Genomic DNA, 26282 nt, shown 5'->3' on the forward strand with positions numbered 1-26282 from the left:
AAAAAAAAAAGAAAAAAAAAAAAACAAACCCAGAAGAGGTGGAATAAACAAGCCCTACTGTGTAGTGTCATTGAATCTCGTGTGGCTCAAAATCAGGATGAGGCCCATGAGAGGCCCATATCTGCTGCTTTTAAATGTCTGCCACAAGCAGGAGCACCTTGCTTTTCCTTTTCTGACCATTGGTAAATGGTCCTGAAAAACCTGATCAGAGGGTTTTCAAAAAGACAGCAGAAGCAAGGTGATAATAACAAGCCCTACTGTGTAGTGTCATTGAATCTCGTGTGGCTCAAAATCAGGATGAGGCCCATGAGAGGCCCATATCTGCTGCTTTTAAATGTCTGCCACAAGCAGGAGCACCTTGCTTTTCCTTTTCTGACCATTGGTAAATGGTCCTGAAAAACCTGATCAGAGGGTTTTCAAAAAGACAGCAGAAGCAAGGTGATAATTTTGAAATAAAAACGGCCACAGTAAAATGATGGTGTTCCTTCTGGTCAGCTCTATGGACCCTGCAATCTATTGCATTGGATAAACCATTTGACTAATCTGCTCTGTATCTATAGGTAAGGTCTAGGAGAACAGATCCAAAGGGGAATGCAATCCTCAGAGGTGCCCTTGCTTATCCTCCCTAGGATGCCTCCTTACAAAAGTAAATTCTGTCCATTGGGGAAGGAAAGGATTAGTCTGTGATGGAGACTTTAGCATGCTAATTGCTAGCAATTCTGCCTTCAATCAAAAGCGCACAGAGCAGCTACAGAGAATAATAACGGTTTCTGGATTACACTTAAGTCCACTGAAATGTGGCACTCCTATTTAACAGTAATTTCTACTTCTAGCCAGGTAATCAGCAGATTTATCTTGCCAAAGAAATAAAAGTTACTCCAGGTTTCAACAAGCATGTGCCATTTGAACTAGCATATTTATTTTCTTTAGCCCTACTGAAAAAATAGTTGAAGTTTACTTAAAATAAGTCTGTACCTTTTAGGTGATATGCTGGAGTCTGAACCTGTTTGCTTAATTCTTTGAACATGTTATGTGACAGGAAATAACAAAGCATCACTGCAGCATCACAGGATCATCAGTGCTGATTCACTTCATTTATAGGTGAAAGACTTCCTCTAAAATAACCTCCATAAAAAGATTATGCAAAATCCAAGCAGGTTCTAAAAGCAGAGATTTTTCTATGTTTGGTTTTTTTTTTTTTTTTTTTGGGGGGGGGGGGTTGATATTGAAACCTGTCCAGTCCATTAATTTCCTTTTACAGGCTGATTATATTCTTAATGCTTAGCATCCTCACAACTCCTCTATCCATTTTTTCCTCCACTGTTTAGCCATTACAGTTTCTGTATACCTTGGAAACCATTTGTGCATTTAATTATGGAATATTTCTTCAATTTTTAGCACTTTTCAGTGATCTCAAGTTTCTTGATACCTACAATTAGTGGTAATTGCTTGGTGGACTGTGGATAATGGTTTTCTAGCAAGAGAGAGAGAGATAATGTGTTTTTACATTACTGTTACTTCATAGCATTTTTATAGAAATATATAAAGAATTCTCTGCTAAGATCAGAGCTGTGTGCTGCCATGCACCACAAACATCCATCAAGTGAGATGATTTGTGCTTAAGAGAAATTGTAAGTAGGTGAAAAAGTCGGACAAAGTATTATTACCCCTATTTGACAGATGTGGAGCTGGGACCCAGGGACTGTCTGGATTAAGTGGCAAAACAATAGTACGTGGCTCGTTGGGTGCTGGTGTGCTGTGTGGCGCAATCCAGGGACCTGGAGCTGGAGTGTGCTAGAAATCTCTTATGGTTTATGCAACCAAGTTTCTTTGTTATGGAAAGTGGGATGCAGAAGCAGGGGAAATATGGGCAAGCAGTCAGTAGAGCATTTTGAGATAAGGCCAAGGTATTCACACGGACCAAGGAGCTTGGTAAGTCACCAGAGAGACTGTGCCTAGCCGGTGAGCAGCCCAGGTCTGTTAAACTATGGACTGCTGAACTTTCCTCCTAGCATTTAACCTGCTAAATACCTGTAATGGCTAGTTCTGAAATATTTCACTCTGGTTGTATACTGCATCTTAACTGGCAAATGTCAAAATCAGTCATATATAGAGTCTATTATAACATGCTTTTCCTCACTGTCACTAGAAATAATGTATTTTTTAATTTTAATTTTAGGTGAAAAAAAGAGAAAACAATGCCATTTGATATGAACAACATGTTGCTTTTGGGAGAGACAGCCAAATTTGTGCAGTTCAGTAAACACTGGAGGTTCATGTGCTCTGTTCCTCACTTTGGTGGGGTTGTGATGGCTTGAACTTGGCTAGAGATGTAATAGCCAAACATGTCACTTTGTGGCATTCATTTGGAAGGACACTACACAGGAATGCTGAATTAGCCCTCCCTCTGTGCCACCCAAGATGAGCTGGAGTTGAGTGATTACAGTGTCAGAATGAGAAGTAGCTCTATGGCATATAATGGATATAATTTCTGTGGGTACCTCAGGACTCATATAGCACAGGCTGGCCTCTTAGCAGAGATCACTTGTGAGGAAATACGATTTCCCGACTATCTGTAATAACATTAAATCTAATTCATGTTTTCGTATTCATTGCTGAGCTATTATGCAGACTTGGCAAGTCATTAAGGACAAAACAGAGTTACTTTAAGTTACACTGAGCATTGAAACACAAGAAACAGACTCCAGATTTAAAAATGTAGATACCAGGGTCATAAGCAAGGAAGTTTGTGGGATAGGTGAAACGAGCAGACTGCTGTCTTGGAAATTTTGGTGCCAGGCTGTAGCCTGAGAGAATCTTTCTACTTTTGTTGCTGTTCAGTGTAAAGTGTCATATTACTGCAATAAATTAGATACATTTTCTTGTATGCTATTTCAAGGGACAATGGAGGATAAAGCAATTGTGGAAAAACTCATAGTAGCCGTCTGCCTTTCTGCACATTATGGGGTTTAAGCTGTCCTATTTTTTTTAAATATTTGCTGTCCATCTCCTCTGCCTACCTGAGTGCATTTTAATACACCTATTCACCACTAGCACCAATTTCAGCAGTATTGCTGCTTTGCTAAAAATAGACTCCAATAGCATCTTTATTGTCTGCAGTGTGAATTGTTTGTTTTAATAGGAGGCTACGTTGTTACAGTACCGTTTCTTAAATTGCATGTTACTTTAACAACCACATCCACCCAAGACGTAACAATTGTGACTGAAGAAATACAGTTCTGAATCATGAAGTGGAAGGCACAAGAGTTTAGGTGTGAGTGAAGCCAATTTTCATTTTGCATGTACACACGCATACACAAAACCCACCCAGAAACCACCACAACACGCTGTGTCTTCTGTTTGTAGCAGCGCCAAACCGAACTTCAAGCGTGAATTAAACTATGTCTCAGTGAAACGAGCAGAATTTCAGTGATGAAACAGTGTATTGCTGAGAATCATTTTAACAATATTCTTTAATCATGTTGTTGGAAGGTGATGTTGTATGCATCTTCAGCAGTTGTAGTGTGGCTCTGTGTGTTGTCATCCAGAGGAGCATAAACCTTGAGACCTGAGCTGGCTTCGTGCATTTATAGCTGCTGCTTGTTGCTGAATAGAGCTTCTTGCTCCTTCTCATCCCATCTTGCCTCGCAAATCCAAGCTGGTTGCAGTAGTCTCCTGCAGTGAGCAGGCTGAAGGCTAAGGGCTGGCGGAGCCTTCCTGAGGTGGAGGAGCACTGGGTCGGCACGGTTGAGTCAAGTCAGTGGCATAGTAGATGCATAACCAGCCTTAACAGTGGTTGTTGCAAGTACTTATGAAATGGCTTTCATAATTCCAGCATTTGATAATGGTGCAGTTGGACTTCATTAGAGAGCCTGATGGCAGAATTTTCAGTGACCTTAAAATTGCATTGTAGATAGCAGGGCAGACTTTTACTCCTCAATGCAGGTTTTTGACTCCTCAGTATATACTAGGTAAGTTTCTCACAGCTAGAAATTTTGGAGCTTTGATGCCAACTATACTCCATCCCACCCCCCCAAAAAAATCTGAAGCCTTTGGAACTTCCTTGTACTCTTCTTCTGAGGATCAGTATCAGTAGCTAGGTTTGTTCAGCCTGGGTCATGTTTCAGGCCCTGTTAGATCCGTATCCCTCCAAGCAAGCATTCGGAAAGTTATTTATGAGACTGCGATCGGGGGCAAGCTGCAGATCCTTTACAATATCATGCTGTCATTCCTATTGAGGAGAACACAGTGCAGTTTGTCATACAAGAAATGGCTGTTCCTCTAGGAGCTCTCGAAATAGATAAGAGATTTCCTATTCTCCTTACATATTTAGGACATGCAGCAAAACATAGAAAGGAACTAAAAGGTAGTTACAATAGCCTGAAAAGGACAATAAGCTCATAGTTCAAAGCTGCCATTAATGCTGTTCTGATGAGTTCATAGTGGGGCAGTTACTGACATTAGCACATTTAAGAAACAAGCTATCCTCACTGAGATGGTTTTAGCTGGAAGTAGTTATGATAGCCACTGACTGAGGCTTTGTATTAAGGTTCATGCAATGTATAATTGTTTCTTCTTAAAATCAAAGAATATCAATTTCATTTTCTGGTATTGCATGACTTCAAATCCCAAGGTATTGGTGAGACTCTAAGCTACGAAGAGACAGAGGATGTCTCTACCCTGTGTATATTAAGATGTATTTCAGTATTCACCTTCTGGTTTCAGTGGAGTTGCAAAACTCCTACAGTTATTTGCAAGTACCCTCATCAGTACCTTCAGCAGAAATAGGTTGCATACCATTGTTCTAGAAGCATCTGCTGCTAATGATGCACTGAGTGGTAGGCAAGTGTAAATAGCAAGTACGGGGCTCAAGGGAGAAGTGGAGACTAAAGAATTTTTTCTCCAAACTTTCCTCTTGCTGTAACCCTATGTTCAAGTTCAAAGTGAATTAAAATTTGCTGTCATCCCCACTGGAATGCTGACATAAAGAAATGCTGCCTGTTAGGTTTCACTGGGGCTGGGACTTGAGGCAAGCTGCCACTGCCCAATCCTTCCTGATTTTGGAGGTGAGGAACCCTGATCAGAGATACGAGCTTCACTTTCTCAGCTTCCAAAATGTTTAATTTTGAATTATGTTCCTCTCAAGGAGACGTTTAAAAATACACTCTGGTTTTCATTTTTATTTAAATAAGTAGGTTGTGATTTGAGATAAAGAATTGATTTTTACAGCCTGCTACAGGCTTCTGTCCTCACCTTGGGCAGGTTTCTCTGTGGTTTAGTGACCCATTATAACAACAGGGATAAGAATTGTCTGCAGCCAAGCTTTTGTCTTGATGGGGACTGGGAGCATTTTGTGGGGAAGGATCGTCCTTGAAATTCCTGGCAGAATGCAATCTGACTTCTGGTTTGGGGTTTCTGCATTCTAGTAAAATGCTTATGAGTGCACTGTCATATCATCTGGGATAAATGGTTGAATAGCTAGAAACTTGATATTCTTCCAACATCAGTGTTTCTTTATTTCACTTTTTTTCTTGTTTAATTTGTTTCCTTCATCCAATATTTAAAACTAACAAGCACAAGCAAACACAGGAAAATTTGAAAGGCTAAAAATCAAACAAATGAAAAAATCTTCCCACTTATGTAATTCAATTAAACACATTCTTCCCATGATGCATTGAGGAAATACATTATTGCAGACACAAATCACTTTGTAGTGTTGTATTATTAACTGCTTCTGGGACCAGATGATTTTTCTGCCAGATTAGAAGGAAGGAGCAATAGGACGTAATGTCAATTATCCTAATTGTTACGGGTCCTTCAACACTAGGGCTTCTGTGAGTTCCCAGAAAGGGGATGCAAGCATGTGTAAATTTGCACATACTGCTACAGGACACGTTCCTGTATGGGGGTCTGTCCCAAACAGCCTGGAATTTGAGGACTGAAAATGTCAGACTGTTGTACCAAGGAAACACAGGATGCCTCGGGAAGCCGAGGGGTGGGTTTGGTAATGTGAAGTCCCAACAGTCGCTCCTTTGAATGAGAGGTGCAAACATTCAAGCACATTTCACTAGCAAACAGGGATTTTACTAAGATGACATTGTTAGGGCAGAGAAAAACTCTGCAGGAATTACTTGAAAGTAATTTTGCTTTGCTGATTCAAATATCTGTAGATTTCGTTAATCTGCCTTGTAAAATCATCAGAGTAGGAAAAAAAAAATGGTGGGAAAGAATCAGGTGATTCAAACCATTCTCAATCCATCAAGCTCAGGACTGCAACTGGTTGTTAGGAGTGTTTAGTGCTCGAGAACAAAACCAGTATATCACACTTTGAGAAATTAGTGATGGGAAGAAGCCTTCTCTTCCTCAGTATTCTTTCCTAGAGATTCATGCCTGTTGTTTAAAGTGACTTAAACTTTAGGATTTCTAGATCTTTGGAGAGAGTATAAAATGCCCTGGAGATCTCCCTGGTGATAGCTGTGCACGCATCTGCCTATGTATTAAAAATAGACTATTTTTATTTAATTGGATGGTGGAAAGCTAGAGACTTCTCACATCACTCTGATGGCAGATTCAAGACTTTACATATGTCAAAACAATGCCATCTGGGTTTGTTTATAGCACTGTTAGCCTTTTGTAGGAGTCCAAGTGCCTATTTGAAAACCAATATAGCATCAACCTAACAAATAAACAGCAGGTCATGCTACAGCCCCTTCCAGTTCCTTGGGTCAACGTAGAAAACTGTTTGCTTATGCCAGTGCTGTATGAGTGTGTGTTAGTCAAACAAAGTTGTGGAAATGAAGACAATGTAATAAAAAAACCTGAGGATGTATAGAATCATATGAACGAAAAGTCTTGAGTCCCAGTTTTAAACATTCTCATTGTCTTGCCTTTTTCTTTGACTCTTTCACTTCTCAGTCCTTTTGGATTACATGGGCATAAATTTTATTTTTGCATTTACAAATACAAGGTTTATCCAATAGAAGATTGAGTATTTTAGGGTGTTTCACGTAACGAAAACATTTTACTTCTGAGTTTAAAAAAAAAAATAAAAATCCTGCTTATAGTAACAGAATTCTGGTTTAATTGATTGAAGGTAATTAACAAGGTTGATTGCTCATGCCCCTTTAATCTATTTTAGAATTGTAGATTGTACGAGTGGTAAATTTGGATGGTTTGCGAAGTTCCTGGTGGATCTTTGATTTGAGATTAGGGTTTTGTAAAGAATCAGGAAATGGAGTGCTAAACCAAAGCTTGTACTGTCTCTCCTTTAAAGAGACCTCCAACTCAGCTGGCAAAACTCACAGTTTTTCTATTTGTCTAGGAGGCCGTTGATCTCTTATTTTTATGGTAGTTTGGGTGAGGAATGATTTAACAAAGCTCACAGAACTCATACAAGAGAAATTAATACATCATGAATGGGATCTCTAGGGCACAGATCAGGCTAGTCTCCAACAACCAAAGGAGTCTGTAACATTTGATAGTCAGTGGGACCCAAAGTCCTTGCAGCTCAAATTAATTTTCATTTTGATATGGCAGAGCTTACTGGTAGGTCTCCCTGGCTCTGTGCTCTCATTTGCTTTGTCTAGATTGGGATGCGTATCAGCTCACATGTTGTCCTAAGCACCAAGCTTGGAACTTGCCATGTGCAATGTCTGAAGATGCTTGAAGAAGTTTTTATTCAGCGTGATCTGATTGTGCCTTGGGTGGTTGTGGTAATGGTGCATACTTTGCAATATTTGACCTGTGTGAAAACTAATGCCAAGGGTGACCTTAGAAATAAACCATGTCTTTTCTATGTACCTTTATGGTTTAAAAAAAAAAAAGAAAAAAAAAAAAAGAGTAATAGTTCATCTGTTTAAAGTGTTCAGTTCTTTTTTTCTTCAGTAGATAACAGTAGCTCTCATTAAGGTTAGGAGTGAGTCCTGGCCCTCCTGATTTCTGCCAGCTGCTCTCCACAGGGTAAGGGAAGGCCTGTAGCTGTTGGGCCTGGAGACCGGGGTATTCCCCACTGCGCCCCTCCCCATCTGTTTGGATTTGGAACTGGAAAGACCGTTTGAACCATGAACCTTGGAGAAACTCAGCACTGAACAGCATATCCCTGCGAGCTGCCAAGCGTGGTACTTTCCAGTGGCTGTGATAAAACCCTTTGGCTTGGAGACAGAGGGGAAGATAAATAAGTGATCGTCCTTGCTGGGATGCAGCTGAGCTTGTTTTGCCCTGCCTAAGCCATGGCAGAACAATGACATAAATTAGATGTGCTAAAGAAAGGTCTGCTTTTGTAGCATCAATCTAGTCAAGGGCAAATGCAGACAAGCAAGACTTATTCACTTGTTAATTGGGCAATATATAGGGTGCTGTGAGCTGTGCCCCCTACTCCACACTCCCGTTGCATCATCTTGTGGGTCTGGTGGCCCTTGGCTGGGGGCAGGCTGGTCATGTACCTGCTTCTGCATCAAAGGGATCCTGGGCGCCCAGGCCAGTCAGGGTGGCTGATGTGATATAAGAGCATACGGTGTGATGCCGGTAACAACGTGCAGCAGTGGGTTGCGCATGGGGCATGGCCTGGGATAGTGTGGCTGAGATACCCCGGGGGTTGGGGGCACCTCCGCCACCGGCTGCTTCTTCCAGCAACCGAGTGAGTTCCGTATATGTGCTGTGAGCTCAGGTTGTGGGGATACACCTAGTCTGCAAGGGGTTCAGGTTAACGTGAAGTTGTGATTGTGACAACAGCTGCGCTGTGTCCCGGTTCTACTGAGGGTTCCTGAAAATCCTGCCTGTCCCCATAGTGGTGGGTGGAGGCTGTCCACAGGCTCCTGCCTGGGAAGCCAACCTGGGGAGATGGCTGGTCTTGTGTCTGCCATGTACCACTCCTTGGGGAAGCATCCTAAAACCTTCAGAACTAGTGAAAACATGAGATTTCTATGTAAAAGCCGTGTAAAAATATTCAAGTAATATTTTTCTGCTCGATTTATTAATACTTCGATTTTGGATGAATTTGAGGCAGAAATGCCCATTTGAAGCAATGAATATATTTAGAGAAATTGGGATGTCCTTAAAATAAGCTGGTTTATCCAGTAGTGTTAGAAGCCCATGTAGCTACTGACACTTCATAAGTGTGTTAGAGATTGTAAGGCTGGTCAGCTAGGAAGGAGTGGAAGGAAACCAATGGGCTTGTGGTGCGAAGTCGTATTTGATTTCCAAATAGTTTTGCAGTTACTATCCCAGGTTCTGACTTGCCAATTTATGGAGAAATTTTCCTTTTGAAAAATGACCTATGTCAGTACCATTTTTTTGTTCAAAGGAAAGGAACATTTTCAGTGACATTTTTCAAAGAGAAACTTAGAAATCAAATTAAATTTTTATTGTTTTTCATATTTTTTTCTGTTCAGTATAGTTGTTGGAAAATAAGCCAATGAATAAATAGTCCAGAAATAAGATTGCTTGTTTGGGTTTTTTTAATGCACAATTTCCTATGAAATGTCAGCAGCTTCAAATAAGAAATTTTCTTAATCTTTTTCACTGGGGAAAAGGAGGAGTTGTTTTTCAACCTTTTTGTCAGTAAATGATCTGAGACAATAAATATAAAAAATCTCAATATACCCATCTTTATCTAAGAGCTTACATGTTTTATTAGTTTTGTAGTTTCTGTGGTCTTTTTTTTTTTTTTTTTTTTTTTAGAGGGTTGGTGAAGAGATTAGCAGAATTTGGCAGTAGGTTTGACGTTCTGTGTAGGCAGACCTAAAAATCTGACTAGAAGAGACATGTCCAGGAATCCCCAGCAAAATGAAAGCTGCTGGGTCCACAAGTTGTCTGAAAATGCTGTTAGTTGTTTAGCTTTCATGTGCTAGTAAACATGAATAATACTTCCCCAATCTCCTGCTAAGTCTGCCATTCATTATTTTATAGCCGTGTGTTGTATTCCGCTTCAAATGTCATTTTTCAGGCTGAAAAATCCAGGTCTGCTGAAATATTTTCAGATTCTAAAGATGTTTTATACCTCTGCCCTACCTTCTTGCCATTTTCTGTATTTTTTCCAATTCAACTATATCTTTGTCAGATGGAGAGACAAAAGCTCCACAGTTCTCAAGTTGCAGTCACATAGCTGTTTAATATATAATGTCATAGTGATGCTTTATGGTTGGTTTGTTCTCTACTTTTTCTAGTAATTCCAAATATTCTCTTTGGGTTTTTGGCCATGTCCAAGTCCAGAACTGATGCTTGTATCCAGCGGTTTACAAGGCTTCCAGATGCCTCAGCGATGGTAGCAGATTTACAACCTATTTTGCGGGGGGACGTGGGGGGTGAGGATGATTTTGTCTGTGTGCTGTCATACTTCACATTTGTTGACACTATTAATTTTCCATTTTAGTGCCTGATCGTTCCATATCATCAGATCCTTGTGCAGCTTTTCACAGTCAGTCTTTATTTTTACAACCTAGCAAATTTCATGTTATCATAAAGTTGTGTCCGTTTTCTATGTTCCATGTTTTCTTCTATATGGCATTTGTGAAGTCCGGAAATGGCATAGATCAGACTAGATCCCCCAGTGCCCACTGGTAATTTTCTTCCCAACCTTTCTTTCCTAGTCTTTCATAAATTGCTAACCCATAAAGGCACGTTTCCTTTTGTCATATATCATCTTGGATTGTTTGTTTTTTGTCTTTCAGTGATTTTCAACAAAAACTTGATGAAAGTGCAAGATCATAGTATCAATTATACCATCATTATCAATACATTAATTGATTCCTTTGAAGACTAGTAATAAACTTGTGAGGTCTGTCTTCCCTCCAAACCCACAAGACATCTTTTAGTCATTATTTAACGATCTGTCTGTTTGCTTATTCTGATTTTTAAAAATAATTTCTACTGATTTATAGATTTGTTTGTATGTGGCTATCCAGACCTGTCTTAAAGCCCTTTAAAAAAGTGGTGCTGCGTTTGCCACCTTCTGCTTCTCTGGTAATGAAGTCGATTTCCTTGATAGGATGGACAGACACCACAGCTAACAGTTGAGCAATTTTATGTTGAATTTCCTTGTGGAAGAATATTAACTGAGCTTAGTGGATTGCTTCTGTTCATTTTATATGTTAATTCAGTACTTTGATTGCAAATACTTTTTTCTCACCCATTCCCCCAAAAAAAAGAGCTTACAATTGGAAATATGCTAAGCTGTATCCTACTCGGCTCTGATACAAAGAATTCATTTAACATCTCAGCTATGGCCTTGCCTTCTTCAAGGCTGTCTTGCAGACTTTTTCTCAGGTTTTCTTCCTATCACATGTTTAAAAAGGTATCTATTCCTAGTTTTTATGCCTTTTATCAAATTACTTTTTTTTTTTTAAGTTCTACATAATGCTGTATTCTGTATTTACAGAGCTGATCCTGATTTCCATTTTCATCATTTAATTGTGACTCCTTTAGAAGGAAGCCTTCCTACTTCAGATCACTTCTTTTAGTCTCTTGTTTTACCAGATTGTTTTTATTTCTTTCCTTTTAAAGAAATTTGTTTTCAAAATAAGTGACGTATTTATTTTGAATTTCTAATATGACAACTTTAAAATACCTCAGTGGTGCATAAAATAATTTATCCTGTTGTTACTTTTAATTTCTATCTAAAAGTCCTAATTTGCATATATTTCCTCTTTTTGAAATTAAGCTCTGCTTTAAAGGAGCGTTTTTTTCTTTGTGCATGTGTGTAGCTCTGCGCTTGAGTGTGTTGCATTTCAGTGTTGTGTGGCTGGTGTTGCAGAGCAGCTCCTCAGTAGCAGTGTTTTCATCCTGAGCGCTGCTTAAGTCTAAAGCAAGCATGGTGTCTGCATGTTAGGTACCTTGCCTACCAACTCCAGCAACTGTGCATTTCTATGTTCTAAAATTTGGAGTTTAAGTCACTATGATGGCTACCCTCGCTATTCAAAGGTGACAGAGGTGTGTCTGTTTTCTCTACTCATGGATCTTTTTTTGCTGCCTTATCTACCGTTGTGTGAAATGATAACATCACCTGGTCATGTTCTTGATAACCCAGATCTAACGTGTAATATGTGAGAATTTCAATCCATATTGATATTAAGATGATCAATAGCAACTCATTGTCCCTATTGGGTTCTAACCTTTCTTTAGAACGTAGCACTAGCACTTTTCTTTTACCAGTGCTCCCCACTCCATCCTTAAGTCATTTGTACCCTGCAACTGCACTGCCTCCTCCAAGTGTCTGCTTTCCACTAGTTTGTCTGCTAGGATGTATTTTCAAATACACACCCAGGTTAGTTAGACTTCCAGAATCAGCATGTGCACCTTTGACATAACCCTGGAGGACTTCTGTTGGCATGCTCTGCTTAAATGGGACTTGACTTCCTCAGACCACGCTTTACTGGTTAAAATGTGTGCATTTTGTCTCTTTCTGTCTTGTGCTGTAACCAAGAATAAGAAATTTGGCTCAATTCATTCCTCAGTAAGTCATATGAACACCAACAGAGAGGCAAATCAGACTCTCTGAGAATGCTAATCTAAGACTCTCCAAGAATATCATGTAATAAAAGATCTGGGAGCCTGCAGAATTGCTGCATATTCTTTTAGTCATAATGTGTTGATTTAGTGGTGTTTTAAATAACTGGTGTCTTTATGCTGTGTTTTCTCATCATGGTTACCAGTTCAGGTGTTCATTAACGCTGTACTGCAGAAACCTGTTGAGTTCAAATGTGCATGAGACTATGGTATGGATGCAGATGCAGTTGAGGACGTATCAGTGTCCTTCCCTATTAGAAAATAAATTTGTACATTTGCACAGTCCTCTTCTGTTTGGCAGAAAATGAGCTCATCTTTGCTGAAGACTAAACAGTGAATATACATCCCAGTGTAACTTACTATGCAGACCTCCCAGTGTGCAGAAGTTTTGAAAGGAAATCCTGTAATAGGTTAATTTTCCTCTCTGTGGTTTGCATTGTCTGAACCACTTCCCTTCTTTGTTACTTTTCAAGGTGTAGCAACTCATACTGCTTTCAGGAAGAAAAAAATCTTATACACAGTGTCTTCATCCTTCAAAAAATGTTAGGTGTTCCTATTTCTTGTTCTAAAGGCAAGCTCTTTCATGGATCTAACTCCTGGATCCTTTTTTTCACCTACAATCAGAAGATTAAGAAGAATAGAAGAGCCCTGTGTGCTAGATTTCACACCTCAGGAGAAGGGCTTGTTAAGCAGTGATTGGGGTTGGTTTTGTTTTTATTCCCCCCACCTTGTTTTCTGGATTTAAATGGGAAATATTGGTACCATTGGAGAGACTCAAGGTTTCTAGTTTTTAGGTGTTTGCCTGGCTATGATTTAAGGAAAAACTATGGAAGTGAAAGGAGAAAGGGCAGCTTACAAGAAGTGCAGTAAAAGAACATTCTGGGAAAGCAAACTATGCACTTAGTATTAAGAAGCATTATATTGAAATTATTGATATGGTATTTTAAAATAGAATTCTACTTTTCCCTTCACTTAAGCCATAGCGCGGCTTTGATTTCTTTATAAGTATCTATTAAGGTAAATTTTGTGCCGCAGGGCCATATAGAAATAAACTTTTCTTGATATTTTTACATTTCTAAAATGGTGTGTGAGGCTCCTGAGCCCTTGTGCCACAGAGCGCGAGGCTTAGGAATATTTCCACACCTCATTCTTTGTTGTTCCTTTCTTAAATGGAGTTGTACAGCAGAGGATGACAACCAGCAGTCTTTCTTTGCCTTCCTACGGGTGATCCATTACAACTGCTTAAATAGTAGTGACCTTTTTGTGTAAATCAGCATCGCATATCTTGCTGTTAGAGGATAAGACATAGTTCCTCAAAGATGATCCTGCTTGGTGAAAGGACAAGAATGAAGCTCTTAATGAAGGTCCTAGGGACAGTCCAGCATAATGCAACCCAGTTTACGTATTTACTGAATCTTCTGTTGCATAGAAACTCCTCTTGTTGCAAGAAACAATTTCCATGTTCCTTCCCTTGAGTTCAACAACACAGTGATCATGCTTCTTTTGAAATATGTTTTTTTACAAGTCCTGAAATTTCCAACTCACTGAGCAGTTCCCGTCCTCTTTCCATTTCCAAAATAAAATTTATGGAGCACTTTTTATTTATGGTCTACTGTGATCTTGGACCTGCTGAATGTATCATGACATCCTTTAATGTCCTACCATAACAGTTACAGGCCTTTTGTGTATGCAAGCACAATTTACACTTCAGAGTCAGAATGCCAGTTTACGTCCTCCTTGGATTGCTAACAGAAAACTACTTTTTTTTGTGCTGTAGTTTAGAGAACATCATGATCTTCAGAGCCTACTGCTGAGGGTTTTTTGGTGTGCTTGGCATCATAAAATGTGTGATTGAAACTTAATGGGCAGACATGCATTTGGAAGACATCGCACATACGCCCGCAGAGATGTTGCAAAAGCTCATCTTACTCTATTTCAGGAGGAAGCAAAGTGGTTTCTTTAAGTTGCTTTAGTGTCCTGGAGGTTAATTTAATGTGGTTCAGGACAGACCCCAATGTGAAAGTGGAACGACAAGACTCAAATGTGGGATGCTGCAAACATTACAGTAATGATTTTGTAGGAGGAAGCTATGTCGATTAGATTTAGCCCTCCTGGGGTAAGAGAGAAGCCTCTGTAACTCACTAGGCCAAGACTATGGCCAATGTACATGAGCCTGATTTCACTGCTCTGATTTATACCAACGCAGAGTGTAACTGAGGGTGTATTGACACAGCAGAATTTGCAGTTTAACAAGGCATGGTTGAGAAAGACTAAAGAAAGACAAGGGCAAAAAGACACATTTTTTTTTTTTCTAATTTGCAATTACATGGTGTTTTCGTAAGCAGAGCATAACAAACCTGAGAAACAACTGCTATTGTTTGTATTATTTGTAATCTCGTATTTGTGTGCTTTATGATGATGGTGTTCCTGAGAGAAGATCTCAAGCAAGGTAAACAGCACAGTGAGATCAGTCCACAGAGCATTTTTTCGATGTTAACTGTTATCTTGGCTAGGAGGTGAACTTCCTCCTATTCAAATGAGAAAAAAGAAATACAGAAGGCAGCATATAGAAAAAAAAAAATAGGTGTGTATAGATGTGCATTTCAGTGCATTATAAAACACTGGAGAAAATCAAGCCTACCTATTTATCTTCTTCCACAGGATATTACTTTACTGATCCAAATGAAAATGCCATCAAACTTCATAACAGGGAAATAATGTGAGATAATGAAGCACAATATTCATCTGAGGTCACTGTTGCATGGAATAACTAACACCTCTCTGGTGTCATCTTGCTGGATCCGTCTGGCAAATTATAACCAGAGAGATACCAAGTGTACAGCACTAGCTGTTCAAATGCACTTTGATGAAGCTAAATACAGGGAAGGTTCCCAGAGTTTCCCAACGTTGCCAGACATAAACACATTCACTGCATTGTTAATCCCACTAATTTAATGTAAAGCATGAAGGTCTCCATGAGATTTATGCAGAACAACAGCTGAAATCTATGATTAATGTTGGCAGTGGAAAGAGCAGTTTCAGTCTGTTGGCTAAGGTTAATCTAGTCAAGGTACTGGGGAAATATTTATCCTTTGCTGTGATATAGCTTAAAATACTATCTATATGTGGGATTGCCTTTAAGATAAAGTGCAGGAGGCTGAGCAGAAACAGGAATTAGCTGCTGACTTTTAGCTTAGACTTGTAATTTACGGGTTTAATTTTGCTGCTGCTTGCTTCCATTATTATTAATTTATGTAGCAGTGATAATAGTAACAGTGGTAACAGCTTCACCTCCAAGTGCTTCAAAGACAGAGCTGATTCTAAAAACTAAAGATGGGGATCAATTCTCCACCACTGAAATGCATCTAGATGTGAGATGCAACATCACATTCGTATGCAAAGAGTGTCTCAGTAGGGCATGGAAATTGCACTTGGTCCATTGCTGGGAAGAAGGGCAGCCTGCCCAACTACAGGTTGGGTAAGATACTTGGGCTACACCTGTGTGACTAAACAGAAGAGGACAGGGATGATTTTCTACTGAGGTTGGGTGATGTAGGTTATTATCCATTTGGCAAATTCTGTTTTCTTCAAAAGAGATCACCCTACCCAAGCTGCCTATTGAGAATGGTCTCTGGTGGATACAATACCTCAGACTTTGCCAAGGTACAGTCTGCAGGCTCTGGAATCGGATTGACACTAATTCAAACTGTTTGAAGATCGGACTGTCCATTCCAGTATAGAAATCCAGCATTTTGACAGGTCCTGCTGACCAAAGCAAGAAAAGAAATTAGAATTTACTAGGAGAAAATCGGAACAGGAGAAAGAAAATTAGAACAGAAAAGAAAAAAAGAATTCAGAAGTTCTGCAATATTTTGTTTCATTTTCTTTGGTCTAAATAGAAATACTTCATTGTCCTGAAGGGACCCAAGAAGCTTCGTGTTTTTAATGTCACCATCATTAAACTGGTGTTTTCTGTATTGATACAGACCTGTCTACACCAAAATATTACATAGGTTGTCTTAATGGATAGTCTTTAAAAAAAATTTAAAAACGTTTTCTCTTGCAAAATATTTTGCTAGTGTAAAAACCTGTTTTTTACTGGAAAATCTGTGAATACTTCTACTGCTAGCACAAGGATAATAAAAGACATCCTTAACATAAATGTGGCTTATGTTGGGCAGGCATCTATCTGAGGCTAATGATGTTGTTAGCAGTATTTGTTCCTGGATTTTGCGAGTAACTAACCGAGAGGAAGGGTATGCATTCAGTGTGGTGGGGGCTTGATCAGAGGCAAACAACCTCCCCACCTGAGCAGATTATTCAGTGAAGTGCCAAAGTAGTATGGATGCTGCTGCATTATCGTATGTTTTCTCCCCTGGGCTACTCAGCTGAGAGGTGACTAATGCTTAGGAACCCCGGTGGACCCTGCATTGCTGAAGCACAGCAGCCAGCCCCTCAACAGGTAACAAATGTAATGCATATTTCCCAGTTGGACCCCTGCTTGATAACCCATACTGCAGCCATTTGTTTTAATTCTTGCTGTATAGGGGAGTAAAACTACCTCTTTGTAGACCAACATTTTTTTTTTTTTTTTTTTTTTGGGGGGGGAAGGATGGGTGTTTCAAAGAGGAAAATGTAGTTGCTGTTAGCAAAGAAACATAAGCAAAATGGAGGCTTCTCTTTCTGAAGGTACAATAGGCTTTAGACTAGCTAGAGTTACAGTGTTCAATGTGGAAGGGAAAACATGAGCCTGCAAACAGGCGACTCATCTCAGAAGGGTGTTAACCAGAAATGACTGGTCATCTTTTTGTCGTGAAGACCATGATGCATTAACAGGAAAGGCAAATGTGAAGTAGGAGGAGATGCTCAGAGGCGAGGGATGTGCTAAGAGGACACATCCCGCAAAGAAGACTGCTGGTTGTCATCCCACCCTCCAGTCCCTGGACTGAAACCTGCTTAAATCAGTGACTCTCCAAAGCAGGCAAGTTTCTTGTACTTGAAGTAAAATGTACTTCATTTTTAGAGATTGGCTGAAAGAAAATTGAAAGAAAATTTAACTTGCCTCTTGAGAAAGAGAAGTGCATAGGTTTGCTATCCATGTGCCAAATCTGGCTGCGTGATAGGTGAAAACAAAGATCTAAACTGCAGCTCCTTAAGGAGCTGAGAAGTCCTTCTTGTCATCCTTTTCTTCTCCCCATGGTCTGACCCTCTCTAATAGCAAAAGGATTTTTAAGGCCACATGCTGAAATAGGGCGACTCCCAGGGGCCAGGTCCTGCCATGAACCCCTGCGCTGAAGAGCTGCTCTTAACACACCCTCCAAAAGGAGCGGAGCTTTTAGCAGCTCCCAGTCTGGACATGGGGCGATTGGGATGACAGCAAAGCCATTTCACTGCGTTTCTTTGTGATAAGATATTAACAGTTCTGGCTTGACGTTTTGGGCAGGCTTTTTCTGTTACATAAGGAAAGTGACGTTTTTCATTGTTGACAGGCACAGTATGTAGGAAAGGTGAAATATAAGAACAACATTTAGACTTTTCAGTTGTATTTTTTTTCTTCCACATTTTTCTCTCTCCTTTTTTTTTTTTTTCTTTTTTTCCCATCTGTGTGTACTCTCTCTAAGCTTTAGGGCTGCACTGAGGTGAAGGGGGTGGTTTTTAGAATTGCCTGAACCAACAGTTGCTTTCGTTTCACAGCAGAAACTAAATTGATTTTTTAATTTTCGTTGTTATAAAACATCACCACAAACCTGTCCAGGCCCAAGGTGTTGCTAGCTGGCACTGATGCAGTATAATTTTTATGTGAAAAAGAACTGTAGCCTCCCATTAAAATCAGAGGCTGCTGAGTTTCCATATGGTGCATTTGTGGCTGTATTGTGTCCTTGTCATGGTAGCATTCACTCTCTTTCCACACATACAAGCAGAGATGAAGGACCCTTACTGTAACTTGGTTTTGGTCGTAGTCCCACTGAGTTACATCCCAGGTAATGCAAATTCAAGCAGAACTAAAATCTTGTTGCCTCTGGAGAAGATATAAAAGCTATCCTTGAGTCACAAGTTTATTTCAACCTGGAAAATGTGAAAAGCCAGGCAATGCTTTCTCCTTCCTGCTTCAGATTTTCACGTTGTTTCTTAGTTGGAAATTCATGTTTTCTTTAAAGTGAATGTACACTCAAATATTTGAGGAGGTCCTGGGAGGCGTACACCACGAAACATGTTCTGTATCACAGTGCGAACTCCTAGCTCCTGATCTTTCTCATCCTAGTAAGGAAGTTTAAAAGGCAGAATGACATTATTTTTCTCTAAGTATTGCAGTTTTACGATTTATGACAGGCTTAGCTGCTTTTTATCTCACTTTGGTTCCTTCACTAAGCTGCTGGATAGCTTGAATTAAGTGCGCTCCTGTCCTTATTTCTTTAGGCGCTGGAGGCAGCGTACTGCGATGTCATGGGTGAGATTTGAAGGTGGAGTGCTCTCTTCTGTGCTTGTATTTCTTTCAGTGAACGTTGAAATGTTGTATATTGCTAACATCTGTGTTATGTGCCCTCTGCACATTCATAATCTGATTTTTTTTTTCCTCAGCTGAGTTCATCGGAGTGACTTTGGCAGAAATGAGAGTGTTCAATATGTCTTAAAATACCTCCCCTAGAAGGTAGTTAACCTCAGGTCTGCTTGCTGATTCAGGGCTGATTGCACCTATGTTGCTGCTTGCATACTCATTTTGAACCCATCCCATTACCTGCCTAACAAAGTGGGAGAGCAAAATCTATTCCACAGGGTCATTATGGGAACCACCTTCTGCAGCTCTGTAAATAAGTTGCCATTTGCTGCGCAGAGTATGCGTGCAGGGGAGACTGAGATAGAGTCCCGCATCTGATGCTATCTTTTGAATTGATTAGGCTTTCATGAGCAGAAACTTTTCTTGCACCCAGTTTCCACTCGCCTGTCCAAAGGTGGGGAACAGTCTGAGAGTTTGGCCAAAGGGTGAGCTAAAGTTCAGCACGCTAGATCTCACTGGTACAATCTGGCATAGATCTGAATTAATACAGGAGGTAGAGAAACAAATGTGTGTCTGCAGGGCTATTAAACAACTGTCATATTTCACTACAGTTACATGACATTTTCCTGAACTGCCCTTGAACAGCTTTTGGGACCCCTCTGAATGGGAGGAGTTGTATAAACAGCCCATTCATCGGAGCTGTTGTTTTTCCTGAGGGAATCATACATCCCAATTCCAGGTAACGAAGATGGTTTTGAGATTTACACTTTTTTTGAAAGTTTTCTTTTTCATCTAAACTGAATTCTATTTTGTTCCACTTCTGCATAGCTCGTCAATCAGGTGGGTTGAACGTGGAAAAGCGTTGTATATGCGTGTCTTGTTCTTACTCTTCCCTGCGTGCCAGCGGTGGCTGGGGAAGAGGCGGCGCTGGGCTGGTCCGACCCTGCCCCGAACCACTGCAGCTGTTCTTACCTCACCTCTTCGTGCCGGTGGGACCGGCCTTTGCTGGCTCATAAAAAAGGCCTCATAAAAAATTACTGTGGTGCCACGGTCTGTGTCACAGCAGGGCAACCACGCAGCCAGGCATCGTGAAACAAGCTTGGTTCGAGAAGCAGCCCTGCTCGCGGCAAGCTGTTAACCTTGCAGCCGCTAGCGCTAGGGAAAAGCTTTTGCCTTCAAGAACCTGCTGGTAATATTTGGCACTAATGGAGCTTTTTGATTTATAAGACCCATAGAATGCCAGAAGCAGAATTTCGCAGGTAAATCATCAGTCTGTTGTGTTTACAGGGCTTGTAAAAAAGCACAGATTTCAGTGTTATGCTCCCTCCCAGAGCAACTGTGTTGCACAGGAAATGGCATGCGGGTGCTTTGTTCTCTTCGCTAGTTTGTCGTTTTGTTTCTGTGAATTAATCCCTATCAACAACAAGTTGTAATAGAAGCCATTTCTCAAGAGGAAGTATTTGTGCCATTCTCACCGATAAGTTTACTGTTAATCAATATTTGAATCTCCAGGGCTATGAAATCTGGTACTGCATCCTTGTTTCATCTTCTTTAATGGATGGATTATTTCTGTGTCAGCTGTTGATCTAAGTTTTTAAGTGACCATCTGTGGCAATTGGTGTTATTCAATCAATGGTCTACAGCCCACAGGTGGTCCATAAACCATGGGAAGGTGATCTGTATAGCAGTGGGAGTTGGAAGTGAAAATCAAAGCAATCTTAAAGGCATACAAAGTGACGCCCCACAGTTAGCAGCAAGCAGTGATGCGCCGGCTGCATGCAAAATCACCTCGTAGGTGCAGATCGATGGGTACAGCATTGCCTGTGGATTTTTTCTCCCAAAAAGTTTCATTGGCTCTTTGGTAATTAGAGAAGCTTGAGAAACACTGCTGTAAGGAATGTATTGGATGGACTTTTGAAGGGTTTATTTTTACTGACCTAACTGTTTCAATGTGGGAAGGGCCTATTTACACAGTTGCACATCAGGTTTGGAGTCGGCTGATTTGGAGGCTGGATGTGGGTAATTCTGGCTCTTCCTTGAGGTGTCATGAAGGAAACTACCTAGCAAAGGTGCCTGTAGGTGGGCACCTGGGTCTGCTTGCAGATGGTGGGGTACCGCTGCCTCTGTTTTACCTGGCAAACCCACAAAACTCCTTTGACTGCACAGGCAGCCCCCGGAGCGTGCTGTACACACCATCTGCCTGGAGGCGGAAGGCTGCCTCTGCGTGTGTGAGTGGTGGTGACCCTCCCATGCGTTGTCCTTGGGTGTGTAGTTTGCACAAGCTTTGCAAAAAAAAAGTCTTTACAGGTTTGCCCTGCAAGAGAGGAGTCAAGACTGCCCTTACCAACAGTTACAGGTAGTTGTGAACTGCCTCTACAGTTTTCCAGCGGCTGCGAGGGCCCACTGATCGCTGCTGTGGGCTGTGTTCCTACCTGCTTTCCAAGCAGGAACGTGTGGGCTGCTTAGCAAACAGTCGTATTCGCAAGTCGCCTAGTTCCCATTACTTTGTAATTGCAAGGAGACGTTTCTAGAGGTGCTGTGCTTTTCAACTTGGTCTTTCTCCCAGAATGTTTTCTTTTTTTTTCTTTTTTTTATATAAACCAAAAAATGATTACCTATGGGCCTGTGATGCAACGTGCAGCACTGACAGCCTTGTGTATAAGAGGATTATGAAAAGAAGGAACAACGCAGACCCTTGTATCACAGTATTGCTATATTAAGGTGCAGTTTTTCTTTTATCACTTAACTTTCACCTTTTGCTTGCAATCTAGTCACTGCATTTTAAGCTTTTCTTCACAATTGGGAGGACTGGAAACTTTTGCTCCCCCTCTGTTCTTTTTCTTCTTTCTTCCTTCATTCTTTTTTATCCTTTGAAAGGTGAGATTTTTACATAATCACAGGTTTCCAAGAGGATGAGCTTTCTAAGCAAACAAAAAACAACACTCCCCTTTGTCCATCTCCTATATCCACGAGTGTCTTAATAAACATGTGAGTGCTGCCACAGCTCTGGCTGTGAGACTTACTCTCTGCTGACAGTTTCATTCCTGAGAACAACAAGATTTTTCACTTGAAATATAAGGAAAAAACTCCTCTGAAATACTCTCTGCTGGAGTTTGAATTTGAATTTGGCTGCTATCTGGAAGCAATATGAGTAAGCTCGGGACATCTTGAAGTGCGATTTGTGGCACTTCTCAAAACATATCTGATGGGCAGTGCTGCTGGACTGCTGTATGTGGTTAACTTTGAACTGAAGATCAACAGAAATCTCCATCCAAAAATTTTCAATTATATAATACAGCTGAATTTTTGAGAGGTTAGTTAACCATCATGTAATACTTTGTCCTGGTTTCAACTAGAAAACAAGATCTTGTGCATAAGAAGTCCAGAATAAGAGACACAGGATAAGCAAAGCTTTGGGGACAGTTGGGGTAGCTGAACTGTTATACTCGTTTCAGCCTGATGGCCTTCTAATAAAAAAAATCTTACAGATCACATGTTTTGAAGGGCAGGTCTTTGCTTCACTGAGGCTGGTGGGGTTGCACGAGATCATTGCAGTAAAATTGTTCATTGTCAGAGGCAAGCAATGCCAGCAATGAAATGCAGTTACAAAACATGTTTTAGGAACATTTTGCATTCGTGACTGGGTGGAAAATAAGGCTTATTGCATATAAGACAATTTCCCAGGCTGGTGTTTTTAAGGGGAAATGAAAAAAGCATGGTATGGTTTCAAAGTATTGTTCCTTAGAAATGTTCAAGGATATTTTTTTATTGACTACAGTTCTAATAAAACAATAGTACGATGCATTTAGGAAAACAAGAACACACTGAATTTGAAGTTTTACGCCATTTTTAACAACATTTGCAAAAAAGTTGGAAAGCTCGCATTTAAGTAAAAATTTAAACAGCTGCTCATTAGTGTTTTCCTTCAAAGTGGAGATGAAACCCTCAATCTCATCCTTTGGCCATCCGGAATGAATTGTAGGTCTATTTCACTGGGATTAAGCTGGTTTGTGCTTGCGGTTGTATTGCATAGATGAATGCTGCCAGCTTTTGAACCGCAAAAGTGTTTAAAACTGGTACAACTTTTTGTGATGAAATTTTATACTTACAAAGTGAAGGACCTCTTACAAACACCACCTTCCTGTGAGATTATGTTTTTGAGCCCTGTCTTTGGTTTTCATGTTTTATAAAACTGTTAGCTTCAAGTTGAAATCCTAGCTGAGTTACTTAAATGTTCTGAGGATAGCAGGAAGTCTGTGATATTCCTAGCCCAGAATTGAAAAAGCTTCAGGTGGGATCAGAGCTTGGATGCTTGTCTTCAGGTTCATCTTTGAAATCCTGCAGTCATTCTTCATCCAAGAGAGATGTTCCTCTTGTTGAGTGATAATTCTGAGTAGGGCCGTTAATTTTGGCTTGCAGTTGCAGGCAATTAATCAAATAGACAAGAAAAAAAGTTAAATTATTATTGTTTGCAAGCTTTAACTCTCTTGGGTGCAAACACAGTCAAAATGCTGGCTCTCTTGTGTACTGACTCAGGCTTTCATCTCTTCCTGTGTCTTGTTTGAGTTTTCTGTGGTGTATCTAGATGTACACTTTACTGTCCATCTTCCCAAGCTCTGGTCAACCTCAGTGCCTTGTGACCATCTTTTCCTACTACCCTTGAATGCACCAAAAGCTAAACTGGACCCTGTCCTTCACTGCACTGAAGGGACCGTGGGTATATTAGGAGGCAATGGAGTATTGTGGTGCACAGGAATACCCTGAGTTTGGAGAAATGATGCAGCATCTTCTGTAACATCCCCACCTACAACCTGCTTTAGTAACTCCCTGTATACGTCCCCCCACTCCACTGAGGTGCTCTGTGTGCTGCTGTCTCCCTCCTTTCCCTCCATAAGAGACACAGAACTTGGAAGAAAACTTGACAATCGATTTAAATAATTTTGAATAATTTACGAGACTGAGAATCAGGAAGAGGGGTGGCAGTTTACAGCCTTAATTCAAAGTGCTGCATTCACCTCTTGGTGCTAAATGTCTCACCAAGGCTCTCTGTTCTTCCAGGTTTTCACAGGGAACAGCAACGCTGACAGTGTGGTTCACCACAAATTTCTGCACTCCGTGAAAGCCCGATTCTTGCGCTTCATCCCTCTGAAGTGGAATGTCGATGGGCAGATAGGACTGAGAGTTGAGGTCTTCGGCTGCTCCTATAGTAAGTGGCTACATCTTAACCCACATTTTCTCAAAGACTTTTTTGTTGGCGTTGTCAGTGCTGTGGGTTGGGTCCAGCATGAGTTTTATGAGTTAAAATGTAACCTGAAATACAGAGTTGTCATTGTTTTTTCAGTAGTTGGCCTTGCCTTTCTGCTCGGGGGTGTGCTGGCCCATCTAGCTCAGTGGTGAAGCTTTTTCAGAGCTGAGCCCACCACTGAGTGCTTTGCCGCTTCTCACAAGCGTAAGGCCATCAGATGCTGCAAAACCTCCCGCCCTGCTGGAGGGCACAGAGCTACTTGAGATCTTTTGTAGGGCTTTATTTAGGAAAGGTACAGCTTTTTTCTTAAATATAACTATTTAAGAAATAATTTTTATTTTTAAGGCAAATTAACTAGTTATTGAGGAAAGTTCTGGAGATTGCTCAGCTAGTATTTCTATTTGAGGGTGAAGACTTTTTAGCTCCAGAGAGCAGAGAACTTGTCTGCTGCTTTAACTGTTTCTGCATGGGTGTTTTCTTTGGCACTCTTCTTCATAATACGCGGTGATGATCCTCTAAGACAAGGTCTGCAGCACTTTGTCACAGCACACAACTTATAAACATTTGTTACCTTGGGGCATTTTGGCCACATAGTTATCTTGGTGTACTGCTGGAGTTACAAGACCTATAAGCATGGAAGAGTGAGAATGTAAAAGGACCAGTGTTGCTCCTACACACAAAACAAAAACATGTCCACAAATGAGGAAACACAAGCCCAGTATTTGTTTCTCAGGCAGCTGCGAGTTTATCTCTGAAATGGCAAAGTGTGACTTGAGACACTGCTGGAGACAGGTGAGATTTTGCTGGGGAAAGTTCAGGGGATTAACAGCAATGTGGGGTGGCACAAGTCACCAGCATGTGACTACTGTACTTGAACTTCTCCCCATTTAGTTTAAATCCCAATCTGCTCCTACTGGATGCAAAAGTGGACAGCCCCCCCTATTCCTAAATTCATCTGAGCAGAATCAAAGAGCAAAGTGTCTTAAACCTTTTGATTCACAAGATCCCATTGAACAGAGACAGAACTCCAGGACTCTTAGTGGCCTCATCACTACACTTGGGTCTCAGGACTGGTTCACATGGTTTCACAGGGAGATAGTTGTTATGGTCCGTGTGTAGATCTATGCGTAGATCTAGAAGATCCATTTAGCTTTTTTTTAAATGCTGCTTCTACTTTGATGCTCAGGCACTGTGGACTATTATTCATTTAAGTACAGACCTGTAACAGCCTGGTCTGGATGGATAGTCACTAGGGCAAGAGACCTTTGCCAGCCCTACCAGTGGACAGGGAAACCGAAAGCTATAAATCAAAACCAACTACCCTTGATAACATCATTCCAAAGCAGCTATCTCATCTGTCTTCAAAGAGCTTTCTTTTGTTAGTGATGACCAAACCTCTGCAGTGAAGAGTACAGTCCAAACAGACATGCAGCAAATAGAACTCAAACTGAAGGTTGAAACTTTTGTAGCTGAACGTGTTTTGGTGCTGCTCCGTGTGAAATACTACATGGACACTACTTTCATGTCAGATTGTGGGCTTCAGAGTCACTTGCAGGCTGAGTTTCCTTGTGCTGATACCATCTAAATCTTCATCTTTGTCCTGTACCCTGCAGTTACAGAAAATAAAAAAGGCTGTGCAGAATTAAGGTATTAGATTGAAGCAAGCCAGAAAAGAAATAAAAGGACTCAAAAGTTTTATAAAGTGTTGAAATATTCTTTCCGTTTATATAAATGTGCCATTCAAATTTCCCTCTGGCAAATTGCATATGCCAAGCAATGCCTGTCTACGAGTTTTGCTTATATAGTTTCACATTCTTGGCTACTCCTAACCCAGGCACTCCAGCACTGTACAAAAGATGTTTGATCATTTATAAAATGTCATCTTTACTGTTATACTGACAGAGTATCTGCAGCAGATCCTGAGCTGGTGTACACCTACGTAATTGCATTTTGTAATGTTTGACAGCATACAGACTCATCCACCATGTTAAATTCTGGTACAAGAAATATATTAATAATTTGAAAAGAGTTTAAAAAAAG

At 40.5% G+C, this 26282-nt stretch overlaps 1 protein-coding gene across 1 annotated transcript in view; it reads left to right on the forward strand.

Moving 5' to 3' along the window:
- The window catches only part of CNTNAP5 (contactin associated protein family member 5), a 232003-nt gene that overhangs the window by 41142 nt on the left and 164579 nt on the right, over nt 1–26282 (forward strand). Inside the window, exon 4 of the mRNA XM_035900233.1 lies at nt 24056–24203. Coding sequence (XP_035756126.1) covers nt 24056–24203 — 148 coding nt within the window. The remainder of the gene's footprint in view (nt 1–24055; nt 24204–26282) is intronic.

Source organism: Egretta garzetta, unplaced genomic scaffold (assembly GCF_000687185.1).
Source record: "Egretta garzetta isolate BGI_Z169 unplaced genomic scaffold, ASM68718v1 scaffold48, whole genome shotgun sequence".
Classification (NCBI taxonomy): Eukaryota; Metazoa; Chordata; class Aves; order Pelecaniformes; family Ardeidae; genus Egretta; species Egretta garzetta.